Genomic DNA, 13,854 nt, shown 5'->3' with positions numbered 1-13,854 from the left:
GGATCCAACCTAGTCTGGACGCGGGGACGGTGCCTCCCCAAGGAAGGAACTTTGCCTGAAGGATCAGGATCGAAGAATCAAAGGATCGGGAGGAAGTGGTGTGGCACCTCCCCTACCAACAGTCTGCCCTCCTGCAGTCTGACCAGAGCATATGTGATGAGAGTCCCACAGCCTTGAAAGAGAGGATGCGGTTAACACAGAAATGCAAAATACATCCCAAATCACTAAGAACCTTTATTTTACTTCATAGCAAACTGAAAAAGCCACAAAATAAAAATATTTTCAATTCATAAAACTTTTACATCAATGACACCGACCAATAGAGAGAAAAGCGAAATCCCTGAGGAATTGCCAACAATAAATAAAATATTTAAAAACAGAATGTTCTGAGTTCGAAGGAAAATTTCCTGAGCCTGCTCTATTTGGGGAAGTCAGCGGCCCTTTGCAAACTTCAATTTCTCAAAAGGATATCCAATTGATGCAAGCTTCCTGTCATGAGAAGAAGCTGCCACTTTCAGTAACACCTTACATTAAGTGGGGGGAAATAATCAATCTTGTTTTAATCAACTGATGCGTAGTTCTGAGAAATCTATTGCACGGGCAGGAGAAGAAAGTATGTGCTCTTTGTGCCAAGAGAATTTTACAACATACCAAGTAAGTACCAGTGCTAGTTTAATGTTATTAACTACAATGTACTGTTTTCTCATGGTGTGTGGATATCATACAAAAGGGATATAGTCTCCCTACTGTTTGTGGGTAATAAAAGAAAGACCCAAATACCTGTGGAAGGGTAAGATCAACACTTTTTAAAAATGCCAGAATCTAGCAAGGGAAAGATTCTCTGTGAAGAAGACCCAGGATGGAGGACTGGCTTTGGAGCTCTAGAATTCCCTTTAGGAATGGAGTCAAAATTTCTTGTTGTGCTCATTGTAGGATGTACTTTTTTCTCCCCACACTTTAGCAAATCAAATTCAGATGGGCTTGGCCATTAACTGTCACAAGCTAGTGGTCAACTTCCCCACCTAACTTTCTCAGTGGCATATAAAATAATGGCATGCTTTACAATCAACGGCTTCTTGGGTTAAACTAAATATGGCGCTCTGTACGTCAGCACACACATTGAGTCATATAAAAATAAAGCTGACATTTAAACCCTGGTAATTTTCCCAATTGAAAAGACACTGGCAAACACATTTGGCGTCTGAAATTTCAACATGAGCCCCACAGCCTCAGGAAGGATTAGTACGAACGGCGATGTGGGATGAGCTTACGCTCCGGTTTGGGTTCTGTCCCTAATCGGTAAGGAAATGGATTTTACGCTTCTGGGCCTCATTTCTTCATCTGTGAAATGAGAAAGTATAGTCAGATGGCCTCTCCGTCCTCCAGCCAGAAAGGAAGGGGATTTAAAATTCCGCACCACTGCGGGCGTGGGCTGCTGTGAACGTTCCACAGCCACGCTGCCCCCAAAGCCAAAGACGCGCCTACAGGCTGATGCCTCGGACCCCTCTGCGGCCACCTCTCCCCCACACGAAGAGTCAAGGCTCCAAATCCAGACCCTTTCCTGGATCAAGGAGATAACACAAATCATTCTCAACATTGGGAACTGACAGGAAAAGGATAATTCTTCGGTCTGGGACAATCTGTAAACTTCTTTTAAAAATTTCAGAACTTTCCTAACCTCAGTTGATCTAAATGTCTACCATCAATATAAAATACCAGAACATGACAGCAAGGTCTCCCTTCAAAGTTTCATGAGCGGCACAGCTCGGCTACAGATAGCTACAGCTCTGAGTGCTTCCTCCCGTGCCGTAGAAGCACCAGCTGGAAAAGGAGCTGTTTTCTGAAAGAAAATAACAAAGAAATTTCATTTGAATGAGCCATTCGCATCAGCTCCTCACTCCCACCTTGATATATTATCTACCCAGAATAAGTATGCTTGGCCAAAGAAAGCAAATGGTGAGGAATAAATATTAAAAGTGATGAAAAATGGGGGCACCTGGGTGGCTCACTTGGTTAAGCGTCTGACTCTTGATTTTAGCTCAGGTCATAATCTCAGGGTCCTGGGATCCAGCCTGGTGTTCAGCTCCCCATTCAGCAGGGAGTCTGCTTGAGATCCTCTTCCTCTCCCACTGCTCCTCGCACCCCCCCCCAGAGCTCATGCACACTCTCTTTCTCTCTCTCTCAGATAAATAAAAATTTTTAAAAAGATTTTATTTGTTTATTTGACAGAGAGAGAGAGTACAAGCAGGGAGAGAAGCAGCTAGAGGGAGAAGCAGGCTCCCCGCTGAGCAAGGAGTCCCATGCAGGGCTCGATCCCAGGACCCCGGGATCATGACCTGAGCCGAAGGCAGACACTTAGCCGACTGAGCTACCCAGGCACCCCTCGAAGAAATAAATTTTTTAAAAAGTGATGAGAAATGGATTGTGAAGACAACAGCATTGCTTTCTGGTAAACAATACATGTATTTATATTTTTAATACACAAAAGTTACAATCTGTCTTTACCTAAACACGTTAGCACTAAAACCAGGCACGGCAGCTAACATCAGCGACACCACACAAACCACAGATTCCTACACCTTCCTATTTCATTTCCAAAGGCTCAAACTCTTTGAAGTGTTATGATAGGTTCCTTAGCTAAGTTATTAACTAAGACAGACGTCCTTCTGTAAAATTCCCTTCAGCTCTGTAAATAATACACGCATATGCCGAGCCCCGTCCGTGGAGCTGGCTCACACTGACGGGCCCGAGGAAGTGACAGAGCTCACGTGAGCTGCTGTTAGCACCGTGCGTCCGAACGGCAGGTTCTTCGCTCTGAGGAACTGGAGTTGCCCAGCCAGAGGTTACTATTAAACAACTAGAATACATGCTTTGTGCAAATAAGGGAGGGTAGGAAAGGAAGAGGTTAAGAAAAACAAACCAAACTCTTGGAGCTGCCAATGGCTGCCTGTAGCCATCATCTACGTGTTGTTCCAGAGGGCAGGAGTCCCCAGTCACCGGTTCCCCATGGGAACCTAATATGGGCCGTGCCTCTTTCCATGAGAAAAAGGGAACCTTACGAAATGAAGAAATGATGACCAGTTGTAAAGACTCCAATTTGTTTCTCAGTCAGAAAGTTATGTATAGTCAGAGGCTGGGTATTTTAGATCTTCAATTTCCATCATCTTTCACAGCAAAGTTGCTTAGGTATTAAAGACATTTATTAAGCAATTTAAAGACTTATGTTTAAGTATAAATACACAGTAGCTGATTATTTCTGTGTAATCAGAACAACATGGCTTCTGTCCCATTGAGCTAATGGGCTACAAGTCACGAAGTAGGTGTTTTCAGAGGACCGGAGACAAGCAGTGTTGGATGTGCTCACTTCAAGAATTTTTCAGTGCTACACTGTGGTGGGAACGCAAGCTGGTGCAGCCGCTCTGGAAAACAGTATGGAGGTTCCTCAAAAAGCTGAACATAGAGCCACCCTACAACCCAGCAATTGCACTACTGAGTATTTACCCCAAATATACAAATGTAGTGATCTGAACAGGCACCCGCACCCCAATGTTTATAGCAGCAATGTCCATAATAGTCAAACTATGGAAAGAGCCCAGACATCCATTGACAGAGGAGTGGATAAAGAAGATGTGTTATATATATATACAATGGACTACTACTCAGCCATCAAAAAAATGAAATCTTGCCATTTGTAACGATGACATTGGAACTAGAGGGTATTACGCTAAGCGAAATAAGTCAATCAGAGAAAGACGATTATCATATGATCTCATCATGTGTGGAATTTAAGAAACAAGGCAGAGGATCATGGAGGAAGGGAGGAAAAAAATAAAACAAGATGACATCAGAGAGGGAGAAAACCACAAGAAACTCTTAATCATAGGAAACAAACTGAGTGTTGCTGGAGGGGAGGGGGGGAGCGGGGTAACTGGGTGTTGGGCATTAAGGAGATCACGTGATGTAATGAGCTCTGGGTATTATATAAGACTGATGAATCACTGACCTCTACCTCTCAAATTAATAATACCTTATATGTTAATTAATTGAATTTAAATTTTTAAAAAAATTTTTTAAAAGAACTTTTCAGTGCTATAAAACACTGAAGGAAAGCCACCATAGAGCACTATTAAAACCTGTTTTGTTTCCTAAGTGACAGTAGCACCAAACCAGGGAGGGTGGGAGAGAGGCTGTTCCAGTTTCTGCATCCCCCCGCCCCCGGCAGTCCCTGGAACACAGTAAATCAGGAACGTGCAAGAGGATCAACTCTTCGGAAACAGTTTTTTATTAAAGAAGTAATAAATTTGCGGGGTGCCTGGGTAGCGCAGTCGTTAAAGCGTCTGCCTTCGGCTCAGGGCGTGATCCCGGCGTACCGGGATGGAGTCCCACATCGGGCTCCTCTGCTAGGAGCCTGCTTCTTCCTCTCCCACTCCCCCTGCTGTGTTCCCTCTCTCGCTGGCTGTCTCTCTGTCACATAAATAAATAAAATCTTTAAAAAAAAAAAAGTAATAAATTTGTATCATAGACAAATTGGAAACCCTAAGTGAAGAAAAAGAAACACTATTCCTTGTTTGGGAATGTATCTTTTCAAGCCTTTTCTTTGCTCATACGTACATATGTTGTCATACTCCAAGATATGCCCATTTGGGTCAAAACATTTATACTTTATAGAGTTGCATATAATACTATTTTTGCTTCAGAGGCATTCCTTCACATTTGTGAAGACTGAGATTGACCTGGGACATGTTACAAGTGTCTGAGAACCAAAGACCGAGTGCCGTCTTTGCAGCGATGACCGGCTCCGTAGTTCAGCTCTAGGAATCCCCGCGGTTTGCTACTTTGGAGCGGTGATAATCGGAGACAAGATGACCCCTATAATGCCCTTGTGTAATAGGTGAATGTCATAGTGTTTGCCTCATTTTCACCGACTTATTTTACTTGGCTTTTCCCTCTCTTGGGAATGGGCGAGTACACTGCTACTTAAACAACGAGGATCACGTGTGTTTTGTTTGTGAGCTTTGCCTTGAGCGTAAGTGTGTTATAGTGACAAAGAACTTAACAGGAGCAGAAAACGAGCTACAGAATAATTAGTGAAGGGAGAATCTCTTCGTTCAAATGCGTATGGCGTGGGCTCCAGTCCCCTTGTGGTATGGGATCCAGACAGGCCATCCTGTAGGACCCCAAGCACCCACGGGCCAGCCTGAGGCAAAGCCTTGCTGCTTGCAGTGGTGCTATAAAGAAGCTTCAAAGACTCAAAAACACGCTCACCAGTGTAAATGCCACTTGATTATGTGAACGTTAAAGGTTCTTACCATTGAGGTTACTGGTAGACCAGACTGTAGTCATCAACCGAAGAGTAATCAGGGTCATCTGCAAAAGGCCGAACAGAGCAACATTAAGTTAACCTTGTTTCATGATAAGATCTTGGCCCTTCTGGAATCAAAACATTCCAGTTAAAGATTCTAGTGACTGTCCTTTTATAAAATGAAAACATCTGGCGACAACTCTTACAAACGGAAATCATGACTATAAACCAGAGGATTCATTCACACATCTGGAAATCACTACTATGATTTCATTGCCCTTTTTCAACCATGTGCAGATAGTACCTAGAGTAAAGTCATCTTCAAACAGAGACATAAATAAGTCCCACGTTATCAGGTGGCAACTGTTTTACAAAATTAAAATAACTTAAATCCTTAAATTTTTCAAAGATATCATTTTAGCCCCTGAATTTCTTTCAGTTACTAAAGTTCTCCTAAGCTCCCTTATGCAGCATGAGTTATCTCTTCCCTCAGTCCCTTGAACACAGGTAGGTGTATCTTTCTTTTACTCGAATAATAGATATTTGTTGAGTACCTACTATGTGCCCAGTGCTGTGTTAGGTGCTACGAGTGATACAGGAGAAAACCAAGTGCCCGCCGTCAAGGATCTTACAATTATCCAAGGAATAAAACTAACAAAAAATGTTAAAATGTGTGGTTGTCCCTGATGTATCATAGGAGTTCTCAATGAAAAAGAGACCAGGGGGATTAATGAAAGACCCAATTACAGTCAGTGCACAAATATATAATATTAGATGACATTTTTCTAGACATCTATGCCTTCTATCAGTTACGTTTCTGTGTAGTCCAAAGGAAACTATACCTTACTTTGTTGTTTTTATGGTTCAAGTTGAAATAATCTCTTAGGTAAGACTGCCTTATTATAAGTTTCTTTCGGTACTCCAAGAGCAGAATTCTCTTCGATAAGCTATAGAGCAGACCACCTATTACCAAAGTCCACTCTGTGACAGACAGTATTATATTAGATCCTGATACAGCCTCATTCTCTTGAGAATTTGATTCTGTTTATTCCCTTGTTTCCCTTTATTTCAACATTCTAACTACTCACCGTTAAAGAGAACATGGTGAGGCACCTGGGTGGCTCAGTCGGTTGGTTAAGCGACTGACTTCAGCTTATGTCGTGATCCCAGGATCCTGGGATCCAGCCCTTCGTGGACCTCTGCACTCAGCGGGGAGTCTGCTTCTCCCTCTGCCCCTCCCCCTGCTCATGTATGCACTCTCTCTCTCTCAAATAAATAAATAAAATCTTTACCAAAAACAAAAAGAGAGAGAATATGACATAAGCATTTCAAGAGGTCTTTCTTGGTGTCATACCTGGTAAACTTTTAGGAACTGGGAGACGTCCTCTCCTGTGAGAAATGAAAACCAAAGTCTTTCAGATGAGTTCTTGTTATTTTTCTAATTTTTGACTTCTCACTACAAGCCTACTACACTCTAATCAGATCTGGTTTCTGTTCTGGAGAGCCAAGGTGAATTCAGATGAAGCAAAAGGCCTGCACCGCTGACCCACTGGAATCTAGGCTGCTGACCTATTTTGCTGACGGGCAGGATGCCCAGCAGTCAGGAAGGGCAGAGCCCTGCCCCCACACCCCAGACCCACACGAGGAAAGTCTCTGCCGTGAGTGCGTGGTTTCCTGATCTCCTGGTACTTCAGCATGTCCACACATGAGATAGAAAATACAAGCGGCTCCCGCCTCGCTGTGACAATGAAACGAGCTAATTCACAGGCACCATTCTGAACAGAGCGGGGCGTTCTTCAATATTGATGTGGGTCCTGCAGGGCCCCCTTTACTCCCTTCTCTTTTTAAAAACTGGAATAGAAATTTGCAGCTTAGACAAGAAGCCAACTGCCTGAAACAGAAGTTTCTCTTCCGTCGGGATCCTTTATGGCTGGGGCAGCAAACCCTTTCTGTAAAGGGCCACACGGTCAATGACTCAGGCTCTGCCAGCCACTAGGGCAACTCTGTCACAGCCCAGCCACAGACAAAAGGTAAATGAATGAGCACGGTCGGGTTCTAGTAAAACTTTATATGAACGCTGTCATCTGAATTTCATGTAACTTTCATGTGTCACAAAATAGTACCCTTTTCTCTTTTCTCAGCTCTTTAAAAATTAAAAACCAGTCTTTACTCTTGGGCCCCACCAAAGGAGGTTGGTCAGAGTTGACTCACAGGCGGCCAGCGTCTGCTGACTCCTGCTTTCTACAGGCTGTAACCAAGGTATAGGATTCATACGTGAGTAACAATAGTCACACTCAAGCATGATGTAGTCCTCCTTAAACTACGACTGGTAAAATCCACTGAACATTTGTCCTAAAAATGCTACTTCCCCAAACCTAGCAACCTCACTAAGGAAATGCAGTGGTGGGTGTGCTCCAATTCTAATGCCTCTTAGAACACTAATGATAACAACATCTATTAAAAGTATTTTTCTTCATGTGGAAGGTAGCTGGTTATTACCTTGCTAAGTTAGGCCCCGGGGCCTTTCCCTGTGAGGCTGTACTCTTCTGGGGGTTGTAGAAATTCTCATACATGATGGGTGCTAGGGGAATCAAGAAACAAAATATTAAGATGCTGGTGTCTTCCATTCTCAACATGTGATGCAAAAGACTAGTAGAAAAGCTTAAATAAACCCCCAGCCCGGCCACTCCAGTCACCTGGTGGGGTCTGTCCAGTTTTTTGGTGGTTCACAAAAAACGCAATGTCCTTCTCAATGCTGCATGCTTCCAAGCTCTTACGGACTTCTTCATACATCTAACAAAAAGAAGAGAAATCAGGACACCTGGGTGGCTCAGTCTGCCTTTGGCTCAGGTCATGATCCCAGGGTCCCAGTGGGGAGCCTGCTTCTCTCTCTGCCTGCCACTCCCCCCCTGCTTCTTCTCTCTCTCTTTGACAAATAAGTAAATAAAATCTTTTTTTAAAAAATGACAAATCAAGCTAGAGGTATGTTGGTGATAATTGTGACAGAGCTTATTAAAACAGGTTTGATGAATGGCTGAATCTCCTGAATTTTGTTTTAAAAAAGAAAAAGAGATGTTCCCAAGTCTCTTTTTATATGACTCATATAAAGGGATTTCTCTGATGCATATCTGCTATTAAAACTGTTTTAAGGGCGCCTGGGTGGCTCAGTCATTAAGCATCTGCCTTCGGCTCAGGTCATGATCCCAGAGTTCTGGGATAGAGCCCCGCATCGGGATCCCTGCTCAGCGGGAAGCCTGCTTCTCTCCCACTCTCCCTGCTTGTATTCCCTCTCTCGCTGCCTCTCTCTTTGTCAAATAAATAAATAAAATCTTTAAAAAAAAACTGTTTTAAAGATGGCAAGAAAAGTATCTCTGTGGCAGCATAAATAACTTGCCAGAAAGGGCTTTTTTAAAAACGCTGATGGCCGAAGGAAAGAGATACCAAGACTAATGCCACACACAAGTGCAGACAATGAATTAACTTGGGAAAAGTTCTAGGCAATACTATAGGTTTTTTAGGTATTTAATTGTTCTTCTAAAGTGACTGTCCCATCTAAGTGAGGGTGGCTATTTCTTTGCAAAGAAAGTTGCGATCATTTGAACTCTAATCCCTCTGAGGTCTGCGAACCCCATGAGGATTGCTGCGCACAAGTTAAACCTGGATATGGACCCTGAGAATACTGTTGAAGTAAATCTTGACCCCTGGTGTGATCATTAGCCTGGGCAAGGATCAGTCTGCTAGTACTTGGCCCTGTCCTGGAATGACACTTTGGGACTCACGATCATGCTGTGACATCTCTGTAGCCCATAAATTAAGCTGCATTTCGGGGAGTGCTTGGGTGGCTCAGTTGGTTAAGTGTCTGCCTTTGGCTCAGGTCATGATCTCAGGGTCCTGGGCAGGGAGCCCGCTTCTCTCCCGGCCCTCTGCCCCTCCCCCTGTTTGTGCATACACACTCTCTTTCTCTCTCCAATAAATAAATAAAAATCTTAAAAAAAACATAACAACAACAACAAAAAACTGCAGGCAGGTCTCCCTTCTCTGCTTTTTGCCCTAACTCTGAATTCCTTAAAGAGAAAGTCACAGTAGCAAAGCAGAGCAGGAGTCAGGCAGTTAGGTGTTTATTTGGGTCTATCAACTCATTGTGTGGCCTTGGGCAAGTCACGATGCCTCTCTGGGCCTCCAATGAGGAGGGTGCACTAGTAAATGTCTATGGTTCCTTCTGCTCTAATGACTCCTCCGTGGACGCCTTGGACTTACGTCATCGCTTGTGACACATTGTTTTGACAGCTGATTCATGTGTAACCACAGTGCATTCCGGAAGAAGTTTATTCGTTCACATTCTTGAGCTTCAAACATCTACAGAGACAGAGCTACATGTCCATACACAGGCAGAGAACGAGAACATTGGCCTAGACCGGCGGTGACTTAAGAAACAGTATCAACCCTCATTATCCGTAAGCTTATTACCCCATTTCGGATACTGCCCTCACCCCGAGGAAACTCATCCACTCTGACCACAGGCAAAGAATGCACATGGTATTCTCATGCGGTATTAACGCCAATGGGATTGGATACAGTTCTGAAGGTAAGAGTAGTGGTGAACCCAGACAGCAAGGTTCTAATCTAGATTCCAGCTCACAGTTCCAACAGCCTCGTGGGTTTCTCCACCTGGCAGCTTGCCAGAGCCTCCAATTCAAAACTGTGCCCTGCCCCTATGACCAAATTCAATTGGCAAGGCGGTCACAATCACTGAAACCAGTTTTTGAGGACATGGGGGAACCTGCAACTGCCTTCCATCTCTGTGCATTTTGAAATTTTCTTTAATAAGAAAGTTTTTTTTAAAGTCACTCCCTGGGGGCGCCTGGGTGGCACAGCGGTTGGGCGTTTGCCTTCGGCTCAGGGCGTGATCCCGGAGTTCTGGGATCGAGCCCCACGTCAGGCTCTTCCGCTATGAGCCTGCTTCTTCCTCTCCCACTCCCCCTGCTTGTGTTCCCTCTCTCGCTGGCTGTCTCTCTGTCGAATAAATAAATAAAATCTTTAAAAAAAATAAATAAATAAAGTCACTCCCTGCACAATAGGTTTCTGGATATAGACAAATACCAACTTCCGGGAAGCCGAGCTAGTACTCTATAAAGTGGGTGCTATTCTATTCAGCGTGGATGTTCTGCATTAACGCGTTTCTTAACTTGAATATAACACTATTACATTTTGAAAGTTTTTATAATGTGAAGCTTCACACATACACGTGAGAATAGTTTAATGAATGCCCGTGTACCCATCACCAGCTTAAACATTTATCAACTCACAACCAATTCTGTTTTATTATATGCCTACCAACACAACTACTCCTCAGAACATTTTGAAGTGAATACATTTTTTACCTGCAAACCTTTTAGTGTTTACATGTAGCATGTATTCTAGAATTTATTTAGTATTTAGTATTTATTTAGCATACTTGGTATATTAGTATACTTAGTATTTATGTAGTATAAATACTAAAATTTCACATTATTTCTATTATAGAAGATTGCACATAGAATCGTAGAGAGCGATGTAATGAATACCCACATATCAACCACCTAGCTCAGTCAACAATTTGGGCCATATTTGCCTCCGATTCTGCTTAAGCCCCTTGTGTGCTTTTCCCAATCTCGATCACGTTTCTCCTCCCCCACAGGTAATCATTCTCCTAAACTTTATCATTTCTATGCAGGCTTTTCTGATATGATTTTATGTGTCCATAAAATGTATATGATATCGCTTTGCATTTTTTTTAAACCTTGAAAAGGGGACCCTATTCTAGGCTTTTCCATGAGAGTGTGGAGTCAAGGAAGTAAAGCAGAAAAGAGTGTTTTGGGAGGGGGATAGTGACCCACAGTACTAGAGAGTAGATACAGGTCTACTGTTTCTACTGCAGATCAGGAACTGCAAAGGCCTGCGGGACGTCACACCATGGAGATCTCCAGTTCCTCAAGGGAGCAGCAGTGAGCAGGTGGGGGAGGGCAGGAGGGAATCCCCAGACGCAGCAGGCTGGGATAGGCAAGGGCAATGAGGATGTGAAGACAACTCCTCCGAGAAGCCTGGCTGTGAAGAGAGGAGAGGGTAGCAGACAGGAAGCAACAGCCAGTAGGTTCTAAAACCAAGAACGAGCAGAGTTGTGCAAATGACAATAGCAGAAGTTCACATTAAAGGCTGTGCACAGGCATGAGGGAAAGACAGCTGGATGATGGCATCTTGAGCTCAGGTGGCAGGACAGGCTCTTGATAGGGCAGGAGCAGCCCCTTTCCTCAGATTGCAACCGGAGAAAAGGAGGGGACGGAGGTGGAGATCAGCGGTTCTCATGCTTGAATTTGCCTAAGAATCACATGAGGACTTATTAACACAGAGCTGAACCCACTCCAACAGTTTCTGTTCAGTAGGTCTAGAGTTGGTCTGAGAATCTGCATCTTTAACAAATGCCCAGGTGATGCTGATGCTACAGGTCCTAGGACCTCACTGGTAAGAAAAAGATACGTCTTTATTTTCTCCAGGAAATTGTAAGTGAGGTCACGTGCTAAAAATGAAGGGGGGGGGGGTAGTGGTGAAATCAAAGCGTAAGGAGAGTAAACACTTTGAAAGCCTGCTCACCTCCTACCTGCGTTCTTCTTATGGGATAGCAGGTTCAGGTGAGGCTCTGGAAAGGTAATTACTTAATCACCCATTACCTCATTCGGCGGCAGTGCGTTTGGGCTAACCAAACATTAGAGGAAGTCCTGGAGCAGAGTCGGGCACAACGGTCAGGACTGGGACGCGGCAGAAAGATGAGGTCTGGGGGAGAACTTTCCAGTTCCTTCCCTCCCCCACTGAAATTTTTTATTTCAATTTGCCCTCAAGCAATTCTATGAGACTCGGGGTCCTATGATAAGGGGGTGGTACGTTTCTCCCCGAGTAGACTCTCCAGGTTCTGGGAGGAAGACGCACCCCCTCCCAAGCAGCTACCCGTTCCAGTACCTCACAGGCCTTGATGTGCTCGCTCTGCCAGTCTTCGCGGATCTTGTCCAGAGTGCCGACGTGCATCATGTATGTCTTGTCTGCAAGGTGGGGGAGGGGCCTGGCTTGAGAAACCGGACAGGACCGGAGCTCGCCGACCCACCGCCCAGCTTGCCGCGATGGAGTAGCGCTGAGCTCTCAAGGCCCCACGGAGCTTCGAACAGTGGAAGGCCACGTCCATCTCTCACTCTCGTAATATCTTTGTGAAATCAGCACTTTCTTTTTAGACATTAAACCAAGCAAGTAGCAAGAAATGGTTCAAGGGAGGAGAGAGAAAGTTGGCAGGAACCTCAGCCAGGATACTCTTTGGCTAGTTCGGCCTCAATAGCTTCATTCACACTTTCAGGAAAATGATCCAGCGCAAGGTGCGGGGAAGAGAGCTATCCAAGTTACTCTGGTTTGGATTTAGAGCCTTCTTAAGTGGCCTCGGTCATGAGAGGCTTGTCTCCTGCAGGGTACTCTGGGATTAGAGGGCTTTGCAAACACCTGGTTTGGATCTCAGATTGCAGCCTTGACAAGGCCTTACAACTTGCCTGTTCCCTTCATAGCCGGAAAGTTAGCAGGGCTGAAATGGGCTTTTAAGATAGATTTCCCAATAAATCAGAGTGAGTGCCTGATTACAGGGCAGCTGCCCAAGACCCACGCCGCCACCACCACCTCACCATTCAGTTACAAGTAAGGCCCAAGACCTGAGTGGGGGAGGGAGTTTGGGACAGAAAGTGCTGTCCAATCTGCTTCCTCTCACTTTCCAGGTCCTGCTATACCCTCTCTTCCTTCTTCTCTCCCTCCCTCCCTTCAGATAATCTCGGTAATCCCACTGCCTGTCCATACACGGTCGTGTGGTCTCTAAAACCAGACAGATTCTGCGGAACGTCAGCCCCACAAAAACCCTCCCCCATCCCCGGAAGCAGCCCCTCACCTGAGTCTTCTACTGCAGTCTTCGAAGTTGCCAGTTTCACGAAAAGCTGTGAGGGCAAAGGAAAGAGGAGAAATGCTGGGCCAGGCTTCCACAGGCCAACCAGACTTACAAACAATGACTGTGAAGAGACCGGTGTAGCCCACGTCTCACTTGTGTTTCAGCAAATCGTTCAATCTGCCCCCTAATCTTATCACCGTTGGGCAACAGCCACAGATCATCTTGCCCTCTGTTTTCTTTTTTAATTTTTTTATTATATTATGTTAGTCCTCTGTTTTTCTAAAGACATACCCCTGCCCTCTGGTTGCTGACAATCTTCTATGCAGATTACGTAAAACCAATAACACACCCAAGCAGGAGGCAGCCTGGCTACAAAGAATACTTGCATTTTGAAGAAAGATGAAAAAAAAAACCAAACCTCCTTCCCCTACTTCTTATCACCCCACTCCCTTCCCCCTAGCCATGCTTCTCCAGCTCTTCCCGAACCCCAAGGCTGTGACAAGGGATTTTCTTGGTCAGAAGGTCCTAATAGCCTGGAGGAAGATAGGGTCAGGGACACTTTTAATTAGGATTATTAACTGGCTTGAGTTTCAAACACATGAATCTC

The 13,854-nt window shown here is 44.5% G+C and overlaps 1 protein-coding gene across 1 annotated transcript in view; it reads right to left on the bottom strand.

Moving 5' to 3' along the window:
- Nucleotides 1-214: 214 nt before the first annotated feature.
- Nucleotides 215-13,854, bottom strand: part of PSTPIP2 (proline-serine-threonine phosphatase interacting protein 2) — a 64,900-nt gene continuing 51,260 nt past the window's right edge. The window contains exons 8-15 of the mRNA XM_044382978.3: nucleotides 13,251-13,296; nucleotides 12,293-12,372; nucleotides 9,560-9,658; nucleotides 7,999-8,095; nucleotides 7,802-7,883; nucleotides 6,657-6,691; nucleotides 5,310-5,367; nucleotides 215-1,840 (exon numbers count right to left, since the gene is read on the bottom strand). Coding sequence (XP_044238913.1) covers nucleotides 5,318-5,367; nucleotides 6,657-6,691; nucleotides 7,802-7,883; nucleotides 7,999-8,095; nucleotides 9,560-9,658; nucleotides 12,293-12,372; nucleotides 13,251-13,296 — 489 coding nt within the window. The 3' untranslated portion in view covers nucleotides 215-1,840; nucleotides 5,310-5,317. The remainder of the gene's footprint in view (nucleotides 1,841-5,309; nucleotides 5,368-6,656; nucleotides 6,692-7,801; nucleotides 7,884-7,998; nucleotides 8,096-9,559; nucleotides 9,659-12,292; nucleotides 12,373-13,250; nucleotides 13,297-13,854) is intronic.

The sequence above is a fragment of the Ursus arctos genome, unplaced genomic scaffold (genome assembly GCF_023065955.2).
Source record: "Ursus arctos isolate Adak ecotype North America unplaced genomic scaffold, UrsArc2.0 scaffold_17, whole genome shotgun sequence".
Lineage (NCBI taxonomy): Eukaryota > Metazoa > Chordata > Mammalia > Carnivora > Ursidae > Ursus > Ursus arctos.
Note: the sequence above shows the minus strand (reverse complement) of the source record. Positions and strands in the feature narration are given on the sequence as shown.